Raw genomic sequence first — 22,397 nt, forward strand, 5'->3', positions numbered from 1 at the left:
GGGCGGGGCGCGGCGGCGGGGGCGGGGCGCCTAGTCGATTGGCGGGGTTACCCGGAATTGGTTGCTAGACTGGGCGCGAAGCGGTCTTCAGGTTTGGTCTCAGTTGCGCGGAAGTGAAACGACGCGGAGATGGAGGTGAGCCAGGCGGCGTCTGGTACCGACGGTGTCCGGGAACGGAGGGGCTCGTTCGAAGCTGGAAGGAGGAACCAAGATGAGGCACCTCAGTCCGGGATGAACGGGCTTCCGAAACACTCCTACTGGCTGGATCTCTGGCTCTTCATCCTTTTCGACCTGGCCTTGTTCGTCTTCGTGTACCTCTTGCCCTGGTGAGTATCCTGAGTTGCAGAGTTGAAGAGCTTAGGAAGCTGGCGGCTGCTTCAGTCTTCTCGGAGAGGGAGGGAGGGACGGCAGCTAGAGATGGCGGAGTTGGAAGAGCGAAAATGGATTTCCTTGACACCCCAGTGGCAAGAGGAGTGTGGAGAAAACTTGACTTCCCATATTTGTCTGTTTCATCACCACAAACGAACTGTTAAGTGTTAGAAACCTATACCCATAATTAGATCTATCGTAAATAATAAAAAATAATTACTAAAAACTAATAAAAATAAAAGTAAATAAATATCGTAAGTAATAAAAAATAGAGCATGACAGGTTAAATGTGATTATATCTAAAGTGATTTGAGTGTTGTGCGCCTGCTTAAAATGCTTAGCCCAAAGCAAGCCTTGTAAACTTAACTTGTCCATAACTTATGCAGATAAACGCGTATTATCTTCCAGAGTATCCCCAGTCCTACATCTGTCAAAGAATGGAGTATCTTGGGTTTCTTTGGCTCTCATTTTTTCGGTTTTGTGGCAAATTAGAAGGCAGAGAATGGGGGGGGGGTTTGAAAAGATAAACAGTTTTTTGATAAAAACTCGTTAAGTCATTTTGGTATAGACATTTCAAGAACAGTGATTTATTATTTAGTTATTTTTAATGATCTCATTTTCACCTCTGGGTAGAAAATTCATGACTTAATAATGTAGGCCTTTAGTTTTCCTTATCAATAGTGTAAATTATGTAGGGATAGGCTAGCAGTATCTATGTTCAGCGTCCCACTAAATGTCAAAATAAGCAGATGAAGGAAACAAGTATTTGGTTTTTACAGACCGGTTTGCTGAGTCAAGAATGGGGCTTCTGGAGTGAATCTTGAAAACGACTATAGACTCTTGAATGAAGAGGACTCCAGCAGCTGACTTCGGCACCTCTATCTAACCTTTTCTTCAGCCCTTGACCTCACTAAAGTACTATCATATGTTTAAAACCTGTTTTTCATGGTTGAAGTAATGATTGTAGCTAAATGATAGATAATATATATTTTTAATAATGTCTGTAACTTAAGTACTTATGGGAAATAAATGTATGTAAAAAAAAAAAGTTATCTTTGTGAAGCTTACTTTCTCAAATATTGTTTTAAAACTATGCTATTATAAAATAATTATCTAGAGTTGAATAGGTAGCACTTACTCAGAAAGGCCACAGTCCCAAAGCAGCTACTAGAAACATTTTGGAAGCTGTTCCTTGTCATCTTAAGACCTGGGTGATTAGAAATTCTTTACTGTTGGTTTTAGTGCTATTCAGTATATGAGAACTGTCTAAAATACTCAGAGGGGGTGTTCTTCTCCCTTATAATTCACACTATTTGGTGAACTGTTTACAGTTGTCTTAAGATACTGTTGCATTTGCTTGGGTAATTTTTGTGCAAGGTGTAACTGAAGTATGCGTATTAGCACACAGGGCCGAGGTGACTCTTGAGTTCACCACACTCTGGGACCTGCTTACTAATTTTCTCTAATAAATGTTTAATCACTGAATTTAGTTTCACACTGTGTCAGATTCTCTGGTGGTAGAGTGGGGAGGTTAATAGCTTGCCATTAGGTCACACAAGTACTTTATTCTCTTGAGCCCCAGGCCAGCCCACCACAGCTGTCAGCTAACTGGACATTTCTAGGATGGAGACCTTAGTATGATGGTGAATTTTTGGGTCACTTTGGGCTAAGGGATCCATGACAGATGGCAAAACATTATTCCTGGGTCTGTCTGTGTTTCAGGAATAGGAGCTGATATGCTGGGAAAATAGTAAAGGAAGCCTCCCTGATGTGAGACCAGTCACCCCACCCCACCCCTTTTAGAACATGGATGAGAAGGCAGATGTCTCTGCTGGAACATCTATTTGTGTGGATACCATCCTGAGACGAGTGAAGGCTGTGCTGAGGGAGTCTGGCCTCAGAACACAACAGCAGAGTAGGCTCTGCGGGACAAGCCGGCTCAGAGAACAGCTCTGCCTCCAAGCAGGGCTATTCTGACCTTGGAGTTAACCAAAATGGGCCCCAGCTGGGACAATGACCCACTGCCTTAATGCCTCTGTGGTGTACCCCTCCCCTTAGAATAGCTCCCTTGAAAGTGTTTCTCATTCCTCTCAAGTCCACTGAAGCTGTACAGCTATATTTAATAAACTCTACTCCAGCCCTTTTCATTACTTTCCCCGTTGCCCAGGTTGCCAGCCTTTCAGCTACTTCCAGGAATGGGCTCTGCGCGGACATCAGTACTTGCAGATCTGAGTTCTCAGACTCTGGCCAGTCCCTGAGGTTTGGACTAGAACTCAAACTTCCCTAGGCTTCAAGCCTACAGTAGATGGATAGACATAGATAGACAGATAGACAGACAGACAGACAGATAGATAAATAGATAGATGATGGATTTCTGAGGTTTGTGTAAGACAATTTCTTGTGATAATTTCTCTCTATAATAGTGCTCTTTCCAAAGAACTCAAGTCCAGTTAATACACAATTATAATTGCCACAAAGGAACAGCATGCAGGCTCCAACTCCTATAGATAACTGAGAATGTTTTTTTTTTAGTAAACTAGAAATAAATGGGCTTTTCAAGGCAAGCTGCAAATTTGTTCTCATCAAAGCAAAAAGTAAGCTGGTAAGTTCCTTAGTAAATTCACAGTTGGTTTCTAAACATGAAGTAGCTTCTGATGGTTGCATTTGAATTGGCTTAAGTCTTGGAGGAACTTGTTAGGGAGGCATTAACCTTGAGTTACAGGATGAAAGTGAAGAGCTCCAAGTACTGGGCACTGAACAAGCTATGTTTGGAAGTCAGGAATAAAACAAGGCTGGGCATGGGCCAGATACCTGCTATAAGGCTTTTTAGTCAAGAATGGATTTTGCTTTTGCTTTTACATTTGATTTTGTTTCCTGAGACAGGGTCTTACTGTGTGGCCCTGTACACAGCTTTGCAGACCAGGTTGGCCTTGAACTCAGAAAGATCCACCTGCCTCTGCCTACCCAGTGCTGGGATTAAAGGCGCCCAGCTGGTTTTCTTTTTGTTAACAATTTGAAGTGCTTAGAAAACAATTTCATATTACATGAAAAGCACATCTAATCTAGATTTGATGTTGGTAAACTTTTATTGAAAAACAGCCCTTGACAAGGGAGCTAAAACCATCCAGTGGAAAAAAGCATTTTCAACAAATGGTGCTGGCACAACTGGCGGTTATCATGTAGAAGAATGCGGAATTGATCCATTCCTATCTCCTTGTACTAAGGGCAAATCTAAGTGGATCAAGGAACTCCACATAAAACCAGAGACACTGAAACTTATAGAGGAGAAAGTGGGGAAAAGCCTCGAAGATATAGGCACAGGGGAAAAAATTCCTGAATAGAACAGCAATGGCTTGTGCTGTAAGATCGAGAATAGACAAATGGGACCTCATAAAATTGCAAAGCTTCTGTAAGGCAAAAGACACCGTCAATAAGACAAAAAGGCCACCAGCAGATTGGGAAAGGATCTTTTTTTTTTTTTTTTTTTTTTTTTTTTTTTTTTTTTTTTTTTTATTTATTTATTATATGTAAGTACACTGTAGCTGTCTTTAGACACACCAGAAGAGGGAGTCAGATCTCATTACGGATGGTTGTGAGCCACCATGTGGTTGCTGGGATTTGAACTTCTGACCTTCGGAAGAGCAGTCGGGTGCTCTTACCCACTGAGCCATCTCACCAGCCCAAGGATCTTTACCTATACTAAATCAGATAGGGGACTAATATCCAATATATACAAAGAGCTCAAGAAGCTGGACCCCAGAAAATCAAATAACCCCATTAAAAAATGGGGCTCAGAGCTAAACAAAGAATTCTCACCTGAGGAATACCGAATGGCTGAGAAGCACCTGAAAAAATGTTCAACATCCTTAATCATCAGGGAAATGCAAATCAAAGCAACCCTGAGATTCTAACTCACACCAGTCAGAATGGCTAAGATCAAAAACTCAGGTGACAGCAGGTGCTGGCGAGGATGTGGAGAAAGGAACACTCCTCCATTGTTGGTGGGATTGCAAGCTTGTACAACCACTCTGAAAATCAATCTGGCGGTTCCTCAGAAAATTGGACATAGTACTACTGGAGGATCCAGCAATACCTCTCCTGGGCATATATCTAGAAGATGTTCCAACTGGTAAGAAGGACACATGCTCCACTATGTTCATAGCAGCCTTATTTATAATAGCCAGAAGCTGGAAAGAACCCAGATGCCCCTCAACAGAGGAATGGATACAGAAAATGTGGTACATTTACACAATGGAGTACTACTCAGCTATTAAAAAGAATGAATTTATGAAATTCCTAGGCAAATGGATGAACCTGGAGGGCATCATCCTGAGTGAGGTAACCCAATCACAAAAGAACTCACATGATATGTACTCACTGATAAGTGGATATTAGCCCAGAAACTTAGAATACCCAAGATACAAGATACAATCTGCAAAACAGGTGAAACTCAAGAACGAAGACCAAAATGTGGACACTTTGCCCCTTCTTAGAATTGGGAACAAAACACCCATGGAAGGAGTTACAGAGACAAAGTTTGGAGCTGTGACAAAAGGATGGACCATCTAGAGATTGCCATATCCGGGGATCCATCCCATAATCAGCCTCCAAATGCTGACACCATTGCATACACTAGCAAGATTTTGCTGAAAGGACCCAGATATAGCTGTCTCTTGTGAGGCTATGCCAGGGCCTAGCAAACACAGAAGTGGATGCTCACAGTCAGCTATTGGATGGATCACAGGGCCCCCAATGGAGGAGCTAGAGAAAGTACCCAAGGAGCTAAAGGGATCTGCAATCCTATAGGTGGAACAACAATATGAACTAACCAGTACCCCCCAGAGCTTGTATTTCTAGCTGCATATGTATCAGATGGCCTAGTCGGCCATCATTGGAAAGAGAGGCCCATCGGTCTTGCAGACTTTATATGCCTCAATACAGGGGAATTTGAGGGCCAAGAAGTGGGAGTGAGGGGGGTAGGGGGTAGATTATGGGGGTACTTTTGGGATAGCATTGGAAATGTAAATAAAGAAAATACCTAATTAAAAAAAATACTGATTTAATAGCAATGAAGAGCATCATCAAAATCCTTTGGCTTTTTTGCCTCTAAATTTTCTCTAAAGGTTTCACACATTTAGTGAAAGAAAGCGTGAGTCAGCCTTCCCTTCTCCAGACATGAAGCTTTGCAGAAATCGTCTGCCAGGTGTCACATGGTGCCGCATATGTTCTCAGCTCCGTGACTCAAGGTTGCTGAAAAAGCCAGGTGCCCTTCTTTCCTTCTGTAGGCCTGGAGGGTTTTCCTGACTCTCTGATCCCCCACCCTCACACCCTGTGGGATGGCAACCCCAGGTAGTGTTGGAGAGGAAGCGTGGGAAGTGGCGACTGACCAACAGGTAGGATTCAGTAGAAGCATTAAACAACCAGTTCTTAAAGGTGAAGCCCAGAGGTGATGGGTCTGTTCACCCCATGAGGGCCTGTAATTTCCAGTGCAATTAGAAACTGGTCTGCAGCTGTGAAAATGTGACCTCTAGTAAGCTAAGCTCTTTGGCAAAGGTATGGAGTCAGGTAGAGAATAACAACAAAGCCAGAAATTATAGGGATGCCCTTATATGCATAACTTCATACAATATATGAGACCTGTGGAATGTTAAAAGGGTATTTTCATCTGGAATTTGAGAATCAGCTGGTTTTCCTAAAGGGACGGATTGCTGGGAAGTACTGTTGTCTCTGTGTTATCATTGCGGAAATGAGATTCAAATAAGATGTGGGTCTCTCTTGAAGCAAAAGAAATCAGTAACACTGTGGTAAAAATGCAAGTCACCTGGGTGTTGTGCTAAAAGTGTACAGCTCGATCCATGATGCTTTGGGCTTCTTCACCTCTTGAAGATATAGTTCTGCTCTTCAGTGCTTGCTATTTGCTTGTTGCATTGGATTGTCAGTCTGGATGTTTTTGTTGATTTTATGTTGTAAGTAAAACCAATATGATGGACTAGCTGTGGCAGACTCCGCTACAAAACAAAAGCTTTTCTAACCCACTCTTCCCTACCCACCCACCCAATAACATGTTTCCTGCAGTATCATTCCACCCTCAGGAGGACTTGATGATAGCATTTAATTTGTGCAGAGGTAAAAAAGAAATGATGAAAGATTTACCATACATAGAGTGTTCCAGGACATCCGTGGTCTCAAAAAATAAACAAAACAAATAAAAAGAGTCACTATATACAGTCTGAAGAAAAAAAGCAAGCCCAATAAACCTCCGGTTTTGGCTCCATGTGAAACCTTACAAGTTGAAACCATCCAGAAGGGTCCTCTATCTACAGCTCCAATCCTTCTCCAGGAGCAGCCCAGATGCAACCTTGAAACAAGTGTCTTTTTGCATAGAACTCTGGGACAGAATAAAAGGAAGACGGCAGGGGAGGGATCTCTCAGTCTCAGAAAGCCACACTGTTTGATGATAAGGTAATGATCTCGTCCTCTTGCTTTACTAGATAAAATTCTCCCTCGTGCTTTTGAATGAGGGATTTCCCCTAAACAATACCTGAGACCCGAGTTTAGTTCAAGCCCTGGAGATGGGTGATTAAAGCAGAGTCAGGGCTTCCAGAGGGGAGCTGGGCTATAACATAGCCTTTTTATGATAAACTGTAACTTAGAAGCATCCTGTAAAAACAAGAAAAGTCAAGGTTTTAAATACAGCTTTAACAAAAGTTCAGCTTCATCTGGATTAAGCTGGAACATACTTAAAAAAAAAAAAAAGAACTTTTTTGATCATCAATCACATCCTACTCCATAATAAATAGTATTGATGTTTATTTTAAAAAGAAAAGAAAAACAGCCCTAACACCCATTACAATTTGCTTATGGCTGTTTTCAATCCATAACTCTGTTCCAGGGATCGCCTGTCCACAGTCAAACCATTGACGTCTTGCCCTCTATAGAGTGGCTGCCAAGAGCTATGGTTCTGACTCCGGGATGTAAATCTCAGGAACATCCTAGGCTAATATTTGTGAGCTTTAATTTTTTTTTTAAAATGTTTCCCATAAATTGAGTAATGTGGAGAAGGGGACCACAGTTCATAAATGCAAAGAAAAGACCAGCTATACTGCTTAAAATTGAGTTTCTCTCATTGTTTTGAGCCAAAAGAAATTGATTTCACATGAAAATATAACATTCTGAAGATAACTATTTGAAACATGATTACATTATTTAAGAAGTTACAAGCTTTTAACACAGAAACATTGGTTAAAAACAGGCACCAGAAAAGAAATACATATAATTAATTAGCCAATACATACTGAATCTATTCTGTGTTGAATCAACAAATGATCAGTTTCTATTTCAGTCAGTCTTACATAACTGAGAAGTGCATCAATTAAAAGGAGAAATGACATTTCTCTTTGCAAACTCCACTGAGTTGAAAAGGTACATCTATGAAACTGCTGTAAAATACAGAAATTAGTTAGTGTTTCAAATGATACATTCCCAACAGGGAATATAGACCAAATAGGAATTTTTTTTTAAACTTAAAAATCTTTTAAAAACTATTAAAAATAACAAGATCTTTGCTAGTATTTTACAATGTTATAAAAGCAAGAATTATCAACACTGATAACTCAATACAATTTACAAAGTTTACACTATTTACAAACTCTCCGTACTAAAAGCTGTTAAAAATAATCTTTAAGGATGAATTTTAATTTTATATTCAAGTGTTCCTTAAGAGAATAGAAAGTAATGATCATCAATTATGCTGGAAAAGAACAAAAACAGGGTTTGGCTAAGAATTGACAACACTTTTATAAGCAATGTTCAGTTTAGCTAAAAGTGCTTTTTCTTAAACAAATGTTGGGTTTGGGTTTTACTAATTTGTGGGACTCGTCAAGTTACAAGTTTTAAAGTAATGATTGTGAGTCTCCTCCATTTAGAGAGATGATAAAGACAACTAATTTTGTAGCTTTCAATTCTCTGGAGTAGTCATTTTGAAACTATTCTACAACTAGTTAGTTTTTCAGCCTGTTACAAAATAAAATCAAAACTAATAAGGCAATTCAGCTTACTTTCAAAATAATGAAAAATATTAAATAAATAAACTCTACTCCATGATGGTTGTGGATACAAAAATCACTGTTTAAGTGAAAAAAATAAATAAAAGGACATTTCATTAGGAATAAACCTTTATATAAAGGCAGAAATTTAACCTGGAAGCCTCAATAGTAAAAGCTCTGACAATCTAGCAATCTTTAAGTGATCAAAGCAGCAGTGACCATCCCAATAAGAGGCCCAATGTTAACTTGTAACATTGGTTATTAGCAGCCTAAAGTAAATTAAACCAGAGGGAAGACCTTTCACATTTCATATAAAGCTAGAAAATAATTTAATAAATAATATACTACCAAATTTTTATTTTTAACTTACATGACTGAAATATTTTTAGATACAAGTTATAAAGATAAATAGATATTCTGAAAAGTTCTAGGAATAAAGTAAATTTTATATGACTTTGAGATTATTAAAAATTGTTCATCATTAAGGCAAAGGCTTTCCAGATGATCACGTAAATCCATGGGTATTTTTAAGACACTTGAAGGATCACATGTATTAGACTATCACAGAAGTCAAAAGCATGTGGGTATAGCCATCTTTGGTTACCCACTAGAAAGTGCTCTGCAAAAGCAAATATTGCTTTCCTAGACACTTTGTATTTCTTAATTAGCAAAATACACCAGCCTACATATGAATACTGGAAGTACAATAGTTACACATTTACTAACCAAATAGGAGACACGGTGCTTACTTAACTGTTATATAGCAAAGTAATTATAGACTTCCTTATTTTTCAAGGCACGCCAAGATCACACAAAGGAAATTTCTAAAATATTTAGTAAGTTTATCATAAAATATGTTATCCTGATTTTTATTTTATACAGTTAGATTTTATCAGTTGGTATTTTTAATGGCTGGTTCATTTATCTTACATGGATAAAGGTCTTTGTTCAGAAGGACAGTTGACGAAAGATGACCATTATGTAATGGATCCCTCTACTTGCTCAGTTTGAGAGAGTGAATTATTACTATGATGGCCACTGCTCTCTGGAAAATAGAGCTTAGGTCTTTGATGGTATTTCAATCTGTAGGTATCAGTCATGCAACTATCAACTGAGAAATAGGTAGTTAATGAAATTGTTTCATTTGGACACACAGAAGTAGAGTCTTGATCTGGCTGAAAACTGTTAGTTGAACAACTGGACGGGTAGCTGTTGGCAGCAAGTTGCTTCACTTGAATAGTTTCTTTATCTCTTTCCTGGGTCATGCATGGACTCCCTTCTAAACTTGGTCCTGAGGCTGGACTCAAGCTGTGTTTTGGAAGGCTGGAGGGATTAGTGTTAAACGCCTCGGTAACCCCGACATCAGGGCTAAGTCCAACTCTCTCTAACCTTGGTGCACTGGCTGTAGAGTATTTCTTTGGTGGCAAAGGGGGTGGTGAACGGTGGCAGTGGAGTTTTGGCATCTGACAACTATCAGCATTGCAGGCAGACAGAAGTGTAAGTTCTCTGGACAGAGAGTTGTCAGAGTAACCCTGTTCTGTGATATTTTGCTGTGACCAAAACATGAGGGGTCCAGTTTCGGGCTTTAGCCCAGCAGTTCTCACAGATGAAGGCAGTGAAGATGGCGAGACTGTTTCGTTACTGTCGACTCTCTTCCCAGCCACAGAACTCTCATCAACGTGAAATGGCAAGCCTGTTCCCTCAGAGTTTTCTGTATTATGCCTCTCTGAACATTTGCTCCTATCTGGTCTTTCTACTTTGTGTTCATTTGTCTGGTAAACATGCTCTCTTGCAAGTGTTTGTGGGCTGGCTGAAGGAAACAACTTGTCATTGGTTTCACCAATCTGTGACCTGGAATTTAAAAATAAAAATAAAAGCCAAATAACCACAGAGGAAACTAAGTATTTGTCTTGTCATTTTAATTTCCCAATTATGGTTTATATTTTTACAGCATAGCAGTAGAAATGGGGACTACTTTGTAGCTGTTAACATTTTCAATTCTCTCTGACCCTGAATCTATATGCCAGGATAGTACATACATGCCTGCCAGAAACATCCATCACTTTAAGAATCAGTATCTTCACTGTACGACGGATAGCAGTGGCAGCAAGAGGCTGAACCCAGGGCCTGTCCACGCTAATCATGCGCTCTACCATGCCACTATATATCCAGTCCCCAAATCACATTCCTAATAATTAGAAATTTAAAACACTGAAATTACATTTATTTATGATAAAATATACAATTTAAGGGAATTGTTAGAAAAGCAAACAATTCAATGGCTTAAAACATTTCCTACCAAGATTACAATGTTTATAGGCAGTAGAAATACTTAAATTCTAATATATAACATGAGACAGTGTCCTAATCTTAATCAAGACTGACTTGAGGTAGTAAGAGGAATAATTAAATTATTTTCTCTGTAGTAAAGCGATTTTTCCTTAGTTATTTGGAACTGAAACAGCAGTGTGGCATGGCTCAGCAGACACAACTATGATGGAATCCCAGCTCCATAGCTTCTCACATCACCATCAAAACTGCAGATTGTTTTTATACTAGGCCCTCCACAGTAGGGGTTTTAGTTACCCAATGTCAACTGCAGTGCAAACCACTCAGTGAAAACTTGTGCGATCATTAGTTCAGTTTTCAGCTGTACAGACCTCTGAATAGCACTCCCGATAGGCTGTCTGAGTCCTACCCACGCACCTATAGGCTATTACATAGGTTGCTGTTGTGGCCTATCCCATGCTTGTGGTCACCTAGTCCATAGTGACTGATGATGTCAACTCTGCCAGCCATAAAGGAAGTGCTTTAAAAAGTTCCTTTAAGTTCTAGACTCAGGGAAATTGGAGAACAGTAAGAACCCGAGACCATGAAGAAGAAAAATTAAAGTTGTGCTGGTTTTGTTTACACCTCAAACTGAAAAAGTGAGTGTTCCAGGGTAGACAACTGGGTAGTTAAGGTGGAACAGGCATTAGGCATCTGTAGGTAAGTATAAGGAAAAGATATCAGCACTTCTGTATGCCAGCTGTGTATGAGAGTATAATAAAGTAGTCAACTACTGTACCAAATAGTTTGCAGGCATTTCTTTGCCCTTAGGTCTACATGTTATGAAATAATCCCAATAAAATCAGCATTGTAATGCTTTCAGATTGAAAATACACATCTACTCCCTTCTGCAAGAGCTCCCATTATATGAATTTAGGAACTGAAAATTTCCTATTTCTAAATATCTATGATTACCTTTTTATCAAATGGCTTTTTATTTGCACATGTGATTCTGGGTGGAGCTCATGAATTTTATCATCTGCTTCCAAGTCCTGGAGTTCTTTCCTAAAGCCTGGGGAAAACAGAGAAGGAAAACAAAAATTTTTAAATGATCTTATACACTCTATTGCACTCGTTCCTCGTTCTGAGGGTCATCAGTCCCAGAACAGGTCTGTTGTTCTGGGCCATGTGTACCTCCCTCCTGCATAAGCATTACTGAGGAAATGTTACAGTGGGAAAATCCTGCACCTGAAGACGTGGTAACTTTAAGCAGGCCTCTTAACCATGTACACCTGCCTCCTCTATGAGCCGAGGTAAGAATCCATTTTACCTACCTCACAGGAATGTTTAATGACATCAATTGAGTTAAATAATGGGATGGTATAGCAGCACAGAAGACAGCTTCTATTTATCAAGGGATGTGCACCAATCTTATTAAGAAATTATTATCTTTGTATGGAAACAGACTTGGCAAGGCTACACTGATATGCACACTCCAGTGAAGCCTGCTTGGCAGGCCGAGAGGCCTGGAAGCACTCACGAGGCAAAGAGTTTCATGGAAACTCAACCTCCTGGAACCTTGGCGTTCTCATAACCTGTATACTCATACCCTATCCCCGAGTTACTCTGGTGTATGGATCCACGTGCTCTCTTTTAGTATTATTTTATTATAAGTGCCTTTAAAGATTGCATTCTGACATAGCTAAGCCTTCACCAGTGTTCCAATGTCCTAAGAAAATCCTTGAAGCCTACAAACTTGGAATTAAGTAGGAATTTAGTAAGAAGGTTATCTATTCAGTAACATTCAAATTTACTTCTAGTAGAGAGGGTGAAACTAATTAGGCATTACAAAGAAAAGAGCAGGAATAGCTCTGGGCTGGTCTGCAGAGTGTTTACTTGGGACAATAGCCAGTCTTACCCAGACAAGGAAATTCACAATGGCCTAGCGAATAGGTGAGTTTACCATGAAAGAGTTAGGGAATCCCCCTGAGACGTGTTTCTTCACTAGGCCCAAAGAAACAGCATAAATCAGGCATTTACTAAGAACCCCTGGTGGTGGGCTTAACAATAGACTGGCATTACACCTGGCTCCCTTCTTAGAGGCAGAGGCCTGGTTCCCGCCTTCTTTTGATGTATACATTCCTTATGTTTTGTGTCACTGTAATAACTCGGAGGATGTATCTCGCCTGGTTTCTTGTTATTCTTCTGTATAAAAAGTTCGATGCTCGACTTGACAAATTACATTCAGATTCTACACAATCTCCTGTGTTGCGTCTGTCTGCCATTCATTCGCCGACTCCTTGTCCATCTGCAACCAGAGACCCGTTCTACGTTCTACGCAGACAAGGGACCCAGAGGGTCTGAGGCACTACACGACTTCCTGATTACTTAGGTAGCAGATGCAAAGCCAGATCTGTGTAAGTCAGGCCCTGTGCTTCTCCTCTCCAGTGCTGGGGACAGAATGAGGGCCTTCTACACAATAATTACGTAAGTGCTCTACCACCGACCATGCCCAAGTCATGCTCACCTTTACCATGACTCATACTGTGTCCTGTGGGACTTAATTTACCCTCAATTCTAACAATGATAGAATCAAGGTTTTTTGAATGTTAAAGGCTTGTGAAAAATAACTTTACAATCCAACTTGTTATTCCTAAGTAACATTGTGAATTTAAAATCCCAAATCACATTTTCCTTTTTAAAAAATATTTAGTATCTAGAAGCGAATATTATACCGTATACAAGGTAGCAGCTGCCAAAGAAGATGGAGGTCACCCCCTAAAGAACTATTGCTGAACAGGTCCACTTCCCCCACATCCGAATATCTTTTCTCTTGCACTACCTCTGCTGGGTGGTGGGCTAGAGGAGAGGTTGAACCCTTAATAAAAATAGGTTGCAAAAAATTTATGCCTAAGTCATATTTTATATTGCAATTATATTTGGAGAAACTATCACATATGTGTGTAGGGTCAAAGAAGTGCTGGTTATTTTTAGAACAAACAAATTCTGACATTTTCCAACTGCTATCTGTGTCAAGCAAGATATGAAAAGACCATTAACATGACAGTCTGAACACAAACCATTAAGATGCAGCCAGGCATTTCAACCCCTTACTCCTTTCACTATCTGTTCTGGAAGCAATGTTTAAAATCGAACATCCCTCATCCCATTACCTAGGTTTGCCTTTACTATTCTTTCAAGACTTTGGATTTCTACCCCAAAGAAGTTTTGTTTATGTCACCATGCATTAGATTTTTCTCTAAGTGAATAAATATTTAAAAATAATTTTTCTCTACCACCAGCATAGGAAATGCTGATATAATCCTCAGAAACAAAACCCCGTTGCAGATCAATCCTTTTCTAAGGGTATAAAGATGTTCCAAAATACATTTCCCACAATTCCTTTGAAATGTTGACTGCCAACTCCAGTTAACTAGCAATAGTGTTCGTTTTTTTTAAAATGTCAGCCTTAAGTATTTTGCAAAATCAATTTCCCTTTCAAACTTGAGGAAGCAGGTTGTGGGAAGTTAGGAAACGTAACCAATGCTAGCTTATCCAAGGTTAGCTGAAAGGCATCTCTCAGCTTGCATTTGCACGTACTATTAACATACAAGCCCTAACCACCTGTCATGCAGATGAAACAAAGCCATTAGTTTAAACAGCAGATGACATCATTGATCTGTCTGTCTGTCTGTCTGTCTACCTACGTTTTTTTAGGTGCAGTTCAGGCAGGCCTAGAATTCATGACCTTCCTGCCCCTGCAGCCTAAACATAGCCCACCAGTACATACCACATAACGATATTCTTTAACAAGTTAATGCCAAGGAAAAATACCCAAATACTTAAGAGTTACCAATACATTGTACAATTGAAAATTTTTGCTTCCTTTTGTACTTTAGCTGACTTTTTCATCAGCCATTTTATCTGTTTCCCTTTATTCCCCTGGTTCTAAATTTATCTGAACATCAGATCTATGAATTGAAGCCTACAAAGAAAACAAATGAAAACAGAAAAATGACGGTTATAAACCGAGTTACTTTAACTTAGGCGCCTTTTTTTATCCCTAAATAGATCGTTTTGTTATATTAAAAACAAACAATCCTGATCTTTCAAAATTCAACTGGAAACTACAATTAAGAAAACTGTTACTCTAAAGAAAAAAAAAAAATCAATATGATCAGAAAGTTAAATTTTAGAAATGATTTAGAATTTTAAAGCTATAGATTAGCATGATTTAATACTTTCATATTGATTAAAAATTCATTTCACTTCGTACCCAATAAATACAAATATAGTTTGTAAACATAAACATTTTTCAAGACAAAAATTAATTACTTTAAAGCCTCAATTCTCTCCTTGCACTAACTATTCACACACTAAGCAGCAGGAGGCAGCAGAGGGTTTATAAATATGTTTGAGAATTTAATATCACCATGGCTGGCATTCAACCCACTGGTCTGACTTCAGAATTCCAACTAACTTAAAAATAGGTGTGTTATTTTTCTCTGCTGCTGACATAGACATCCACATGTCTTGCAGGGAATTCTGGCTCCATGTTCTTTGTAAATCTGATAGTCCGATTTTAACACTTGGCATAGTAGAGACCTCAATATTAAGGCAAACAAATTAACTAAGGTTAATTTTGATTTTGTAAAAACTCCGTAACACAATATTCAAGAAGTTGAAATATATGCCTTATCTGAAAACATGGTTCATTTTCAGAACAGGCTCACAGAGAAATATAACTTAAATCTGCCTAGACTGTGCAATTTTCACTCATTATTGTAGTGAGATTTAAATATATAATGGTAATTATTATAGTTTTCAACTTACAGACTTATTTCAACTTATAATTACAAATGCTAAGCATTCAAGAACAGGAATCTAACCACTGACTTAATTTACAAATAAAACAATATTAAATTATTTCAGAAATATTATTAAACACTAACTGTCTAAAAATATTTTTCCCATATACCAAAAGGAACTTAGTATACAGTAATCTGTGCTACGATACCTAAATTTTGTGATGTTATAAACTGACAGGAATCAGTAACTTCCTTTTTCACTGGGATTACATTTTAAAGAAAAAAACAGATATTTTTATTTATTATAAAACAATTCCAATAGTACAAGTTTAGTTTTTAAAAATGTACAAATTATATTTCAGAAAGTTCAGAAAAAATTTTAAAAACTAAGAGAGATACAAAGCTTACCCAAACATCCGCTAAATAATCAAACATTAAATCCCCCTCCTTTAGACACTTGAAAATAAGTTATATACAGAGTGGTTGTTTATTTCTACATAACTCACTGCTACCTCCACAGTACCACAGTCGCCAACACTTCCTTATCACTAACTGGTGACTTGTTGCAGACCCAAGCTGGTACTTTTAGGCTCTGTTTTGTCTGTGGCCTTCCTTGAAGCTCCCCAGCCCTCTAGCTCCTCTGCTGCTTTCTCCTCTGCCTTCTCAGGTGCCGAGACTCCAGACCTCCAGCAGTTGCTCCTGCTCTGCCTGCGACTCCCACCGTTCTCTTACCCAGCTTCTTTGCTTCCATCTATTCTTATTTTGCCACTTACAATTTTACTGGATATTCTGTTCAAACATAAGGTAGTCAATCCTATAAGTGATGGCTACAAAACACACATTTTTTTCTTGTTTCTAAACTTCGTTCTTCACTGAAAAATAAAGCCCATTTATCAAGGTGATGAGCTCAATGAATTAAAAATTAACATGTTATCCCTTCTTCCATTCACCCTTTATTTTCCCATTTTGTTAAGTGGTGCATCTACTTGTGCCCAAATATGGCTTCCTTCCTTTTCTCTATTATGTATGCCTACCCACTTAAGTCATCTTTCTAGACACTGGTACTGCCTTAGTTTATGACCAAATAATTTTCTCAGTGCTCAAAATTCACCTTCTACCCATCTACCAAAGAAAGCAAAGCTGCACCATGATTTATGTTCTATTATTTCTTATTACAATTATCTCATGACTGCCACATCTATACCATTCCAGCTTTGCATATATCAAATATGTTCTTTGTGTATGATTATTTTTGACAACATGCTTTTAATGTATTTCTTTTATTGTATTCGAAAGAATTTAAAATCCCACAAGGAATTTATTTTTAAACTGAAGCTAAAAATTTCAAATACCACTATGGCAACTTCAAGAATACCCTTGCATTTGCAGAACTTATCATATGGAGGTAAGGCTACATAATACCTCTAGGAATACAAAGTTAAGGCCTCTACTGGTCTCACTGGGCACCCACACACGTGGCAGACATTCACAGAAACACAAACGGCATCCACAAAAATAAGTTTAAAAAAAGAAAAAGAAGAAAGGAAGGAAGGAAGGGAGGGAGGAAGAGGGGAGGGGAGGGGAGGGGAAAAAAGAGGAGAGGAGGGGAGGGGAGAGAAGAGAAGAGAAGAGAGAAAATGAGCTACCACAGGAGGATTTGGCAATTGTCCTTTGGATAGGCACTAAAACACTGGTAAGGAAGACTGGAACATACACTTGCAAACCAATGTTCACAGTAACAGTGTTCACAATAGCTAAAGTGTAGCAACAGCTCAAATGCCCACCAAGAGAGGAATGGATTAGCTATAAGAAAATGAAGTCCTTACAAAATAACAATAGAATGCTATCCTGGATAGGGGAAGGTTTGGGAGTACTCAGCCCTACACAAAGAATCGCAGGCAACTATGGAATATTGAGAGCAGGAGAAACAGTCTTGTCCAGAGAGGAACACACTAGCTGGTTATCCAATATCAAATGTTAATATCTGAAAATGTACAAATAACAATCTAGGCTCAACAAATTATATGTATTTAAGAATATATATGTATGTACATATACAAAACACACATATGTACACACATATATTTTTGTAACAGCAATTAATGAAAAAAAAAAAGCTTCCATGAATTTGAAAGAGAGCAAGGAAGGATACATGTGAGGGCCTGGAGGGAGGGAAGGGAAACGGAAAATGATGTAATTATATTATTATCTCAAAAATAAAAGAAAAAATGACAGACATATTTATGTGTTACAACATGGTTAACCCTTGTGGTCATTATGAAAGGATAAACACAAGCCTACTTAAACGAGGCACCATGAACAGCCAAACTGATGACAAAACAAACCAACCAAACCAAAATGATAGCTGCCAGTTTCTTGGGGGTGGAGGGGAGCCTGTAGAGTTGGGGTCTTGATAAGGTCATTTGGGAGATGGATGGTGGTGACAATTGTACAGTGTAAAAGTACTTAATGACATAAAAACAATTACAATGTTGAGCTTTTTAAAGAGTTCTTTACTGAAATAAAAGTGAGTGTGTAGTGCAACAACACACACTCACACATATGAAATGTGTAAACTCACTGCAAAACAATGGAGTTTTCATCATCAAACTCTCTATGGCCTGTGTTTTGTAGCCATCAGGAAGCAAGGAGCATTTACTGAACTTGCAGGAATTGTTCCTTTCACTGAGTCCTGCTGTGATTTCTGGCCAGCCTTTTACTGTTTCCTGTAATACTTGGTTACTTAGACTTTTATCAGACTTTTAAAACAAGCCAGGCATTTTGATATGGGAAAGGAAAGTTATTTCCTTAATATAGTGTTTCCTCCTGATAGCATACATTTGATGAAAACAAAATAAATTAGCAAATAATCATTTTCAAGGCTTGTAACCTGAAAAATAATCTCCACAAACACAAACAAGGACTAAAATGTTTTATAATTGGTTTGTGGCTGCTCACTGTGAAAATTTACACCTCCTTTCTTTGAGTTCTAAAACTTCAGAACAGTTTCCTTTATTTTAACAGCACAGCCCCTCTTCTCCCACCACAAGCGCTCATGTTTGTTTGGCTTACAAGCTACTATATATTTTTAGCATATCACCTGTAACAATGCCATATCACTGCATAATTTCCAAACTAAAGCTTTTCTAATGATCACTTGTTAATCTTTCTTAACACCTATGGTATCATTGTAGCTATTACACAGGCATCCGTAAACCCACACTCTCCCACTGTCCCTGGCATTGTTGCAGTTATTATACATACTTAGTTCAGTTCCAGCACTTAGAAAACTCATGTTGCCATCCTTAAAACTAGGATTGCTTGAAGCATTGCCATGGACGGTGGGTATAAGTCCAACTTCTAGTGGCACTAGAAGTGCCACTTCTAGTGTAATGTTTGAAGAGCCCAGAGATGATTCTGTGTTGTATGGTCTTTTCATTCCTACAACTACACTGCTTCTGTGAGACACTGGCACCTAGGAAGATACCCTGTGCTGACCCTCAGTACACATGTATGAATAAGGTATAGACTGTGACAAGACACTGAAATCTTGAAGATATTACCACTTGTAAGTATGACAGTTAATATGTTAAGAGTCACTTAGGAAATTCATCTCTAGACATGAACATGAAGGTTGCTGAACTGAGGTGGGAAGACACGTGCTAACTGTGGCAGCACAGTCCACAGACTGCAGCCCTGGTCTCAGTATGAGCATTCATCTTTCCCTGCTTCCTAACTGCAGATGCAGTGTGACTCAGCTACCTCCAGTTCTCACGGTCATGCTATTCTGGCCACGCGGAGCTTGTTGGGAATAAGCAAAGGAATGTGACTAAGTACTGACATTTTACTTCAGACTCCGTTTTACCTAAGCTGACCAACTCCCTCTCTAAGCAACAATGGTTCCTCAAAACATAATGCCTATTCCTAACAACAGAAAGAACCAATAGATTTGATTGGTTGGGCACAACCACTTATATTCAGTCACTTGACAATGATGGAACACTTGGGAAAGTCCCTAATCCCGAAGTGCTGACTGGTGAAAATTACAACTGTAACTTGGCCCAGATGCTCATGGGTTTTATGTGTATAAACCCTGCTTCAGCCCCTAGTCGAGGGCTGTCAGAAGAAACAAGCTTTTGGAATCCCTGTCTGGTGTCCTGATTAATCAGCAACCACTTACCTGGTGAGAATAATAAAGGATTTTGCTGTTTCATGGTATATCCCCTCTCCATCCTCAAGGTGCACAATGGTCACAGTGTAACAGGTATTTAATACTCTCAAGCTATAAGCCCAGGTAACTCAAGCTGCCTTATCAGGTATATCACAGCAACACTAAACCTAACTAATACTGTAACCTAGAACCTGTATATCCCGGCTGATGATGTTTCCTTTTCTCACTCCTTTAAAAGTCTCAGGCATGGTCTTCCCCTATGGAAAGGAGCCAGCTCGGGTTTTCCATTTGGGATAAGGGGATGCTCTGGCACTTTGGTCTCACTTTTGGTTCACAATTTAAAGTAGGGAGCCTCTCTATACTCTGGCCTCAGTTATGGTTTGCCATCTGAGGTTAGGGAGTGCAGAGACTTCAGTCTCCACCCTAGGTCATCCCACAAGGTCAGGGAATCAGCAGAAAATCCAGCATGTATTCTCTACAGCTCTTCCTTATTTATAGAGAAATAGTAACTGTGGCAGGCCACTCTGTTTCCTGGTGCTCATGTCCTCCTTTCTTTCCTCCATATCGTATCCAAACTGTCACAACTCCCACAGTATAGTACCCATGATCTAGATAAAGTTCCTGACACACAATTCAAAATAAGTTCATAACAAGCTAAAGAGAACATGCATATATTCAAGAACACAAACTGGATAAAAGAAGGAAGTCAGTTTAGATTATGAAAATAGAAGTCAAAAGGAAATAGAAATATTGAAGAAAAAACAAACTGATAGAAATGAAAAACACAATAGGTCAAGTCAAAGTGCAGTGAAAAGCCCTGCCAATAGAAGGGATCACATGGGGGACAGAACTTCAGGACATGAAGGCAAAGGAGAGGAATAGGATCACACAGATATATACTTAGGGAAAATCTTTAGGACACTATGAAAGGCAAATTAATGAATTATGGGCATGGAAGGAGAAGAATAGGAAATGTTTTCAGTAAAAATCACAGAAGATCATTTCCCAAATCTTGGAAGAGAAATGCCTATCCAGATACAAAAACATCATACAGACAGGATAATAAAAGAAACACCCATGCTACAGAGTTAAAACACTAAATTTATAGAACAAAGAAAGTACATTAAAAGCTGCAAGCAATAAGGACCAAGTTGGACTAGAAAAGAAACAGCCATGTCACAGAGTTAAAACACTAAATATACAAAACAAAGTTAGCACATTATAAGCTATATGCAAAAAGGATCAAGTGACATACTAAGACAAGCCCATCAAAATAATTGCTAACTTCTCAGAGGAAACCTTAAAAGCTTGAAGACTTGGAAAAATACGCAACTCAAATTCTTAAAAACCACAACTGTCAATATACCCAACAAAACTATCTATCCTAAATGAAGGAGAAAGGAAAATTTAGCATTACAAAGGCAAGCTAAATGTAACTTATGACCAAATAACTAGCCTAATAGAGGCTACTGTGAGGAATTTTTCAGACAGAAAGGAAAGATTAAAAGGAAAGAAACATAGTCAAAGAAAGACAAGTTATACAAGAGGACCAAAACCAAAGCCAAACCAAAACAAAAAAACCAAGCAACCAACCCAACAAACAAACAAACAAAAAAAAAAAACCCTACAAAATCAACAGAAAGAAAAGAATCAACATACACTTTTATGTCCTAGGCACAGAGAGAATCTAGCAGATAGGATTAGAAAACAGAACCCTTCCTTTTGTTGCTTCTAAGAAATATACTCTGCCATCAAAGATACATTGTCTTAAGGTAAAAGGGTGGGAGTTTTTAGAAACAAATAGGACTGAGAAAAAGCAGACATCCCTATTCAAATACCTATAAAAAAAGACTTCAGAGTTAAATCTAACCAGAAGATATAAAGACAGTTCAAAATCTGTAAAGAAACAGCCCAACTAGGATATTACAATTCTAAATGCACCAAATACAGGCTCACCAAATTTCATTAAACATATGCTTCTTTAATAAAAACACAAATTTATCATACTGCAGTAATAGTTGGTGACTTCACTATCTCAGACTTTCACCATTACAGTCATCAGATAATAAAGCCACACCACATATCAAATGGAACAAAGAGACACTTCAGAACATCCCACCAAAATTCTACAGAACACAAACTCTTCTTAGACATCCATGATACCTTCTCCAAAATGGAATTACAAACTAGGATACAAAGCAAGCCTTAATACAGAGAAAGTAAAGCAATCTCTTTTATATTTTATCTGAGATCACAAGGTAGTAAGACTACAAATCGATAGCAAGAGAAATTATAGAAAATACACAAATTCATGTAAAATAAACAGCACAATATTGAATGAATGGAACATAAAAGAAATCAAGAAGGAAACTGAAAAATTCCTAGAATTGAATGAAAAATGAAGACACAATATACTAAAACCCATGGGATACATGATAGTCCTAAAGTTTATAGCTCTAAGTACTGATAGTAAAAAAATCAGAAATATCTCAAATAAACAACCTAACTATATACCTTTAGACATCTTTTGAATATGATACAGCTGCTGCCATTATGAACTCTCTGTGTGCACATACATACACACCAAGTCAATTTTAGAGTGTATTTTAACAGGCTATTCAGCTCCTCAGAGTGATGAACTAAAATCACTATTGTGAAACAAATGTGAAAAGCACACATGACTAGACAGTAGGCATAAAAGTTTGATTTCTTTATCCTGTTATTATGACACATGCA

At 38.5% G+C, this 22,397-nt stretch overlaps 2 protein-coding genes across 11 annotated transcripts in view; one reads left to right on the forward strand and one right to left on the reverse strand.

The window, feature by feature from the left end:
* The first annotated feature begins 66 nt into the window (after nt 1-66).
* Nucleotides 67-1,864, forward strand: 1810037I17Rik (RIKEN cDNA 1810037I17 gene). Its single transcript, NM_024461.2, has 2 exons — nt 67-326; nt 1,149-1,864. Coding segments are annotated over exons 1-2 (198 nt in total). The 5' UTR covers nt 67-129; the 3' UTR covers nt 1,150-1,864.
* Nucleotides 1,865-7,155: 5,291 nt separating this feature from the next.
* The window catches only part of Usp53 (ubiquitin specific peptidase 53), a 53,415-nt gene continuing 38,173 nt past the window's right edge, over nt 7,156-22,397 (reverse strand). For 9 of the 10 annotated variants that reach the window (XM_017319820.2, XM_011240314.3, XM_011240313.1 and 6 more), the window contains 2 exons: nt 11,658-11,754; nt 7,156-10,265 (listed from right to left, as the gene is read on the reverse strand). In XM_017319820.2, the coding sequence (XP_017175309.1) occupies nt 9,392-10,265; nt 11,658-11,754 (971 nt within the window). In that variant the 3' untranslated portion in view covers nt 7,156-9,391. The remainder of the gene's footprint in view (nt 10,266-11,657; nt 11,755-22,397) is intronic. The other variant, NM_133857.3, reaches the window with a different exon arrangement.

Source organism: Mus musculus, chromosome 3, assembly GCF_000001635.26.
Source record: "Mus musculus strain C57BL/6J chromosome 3, GRCm38.p6 C57BL/6J".
Taxonomy (NCBI): domain Eukaryota; kingdom Metazoa; phylum Chordata; class Mammalia; order Rodentia; family Muridae; genus Mus; species Mus musculus.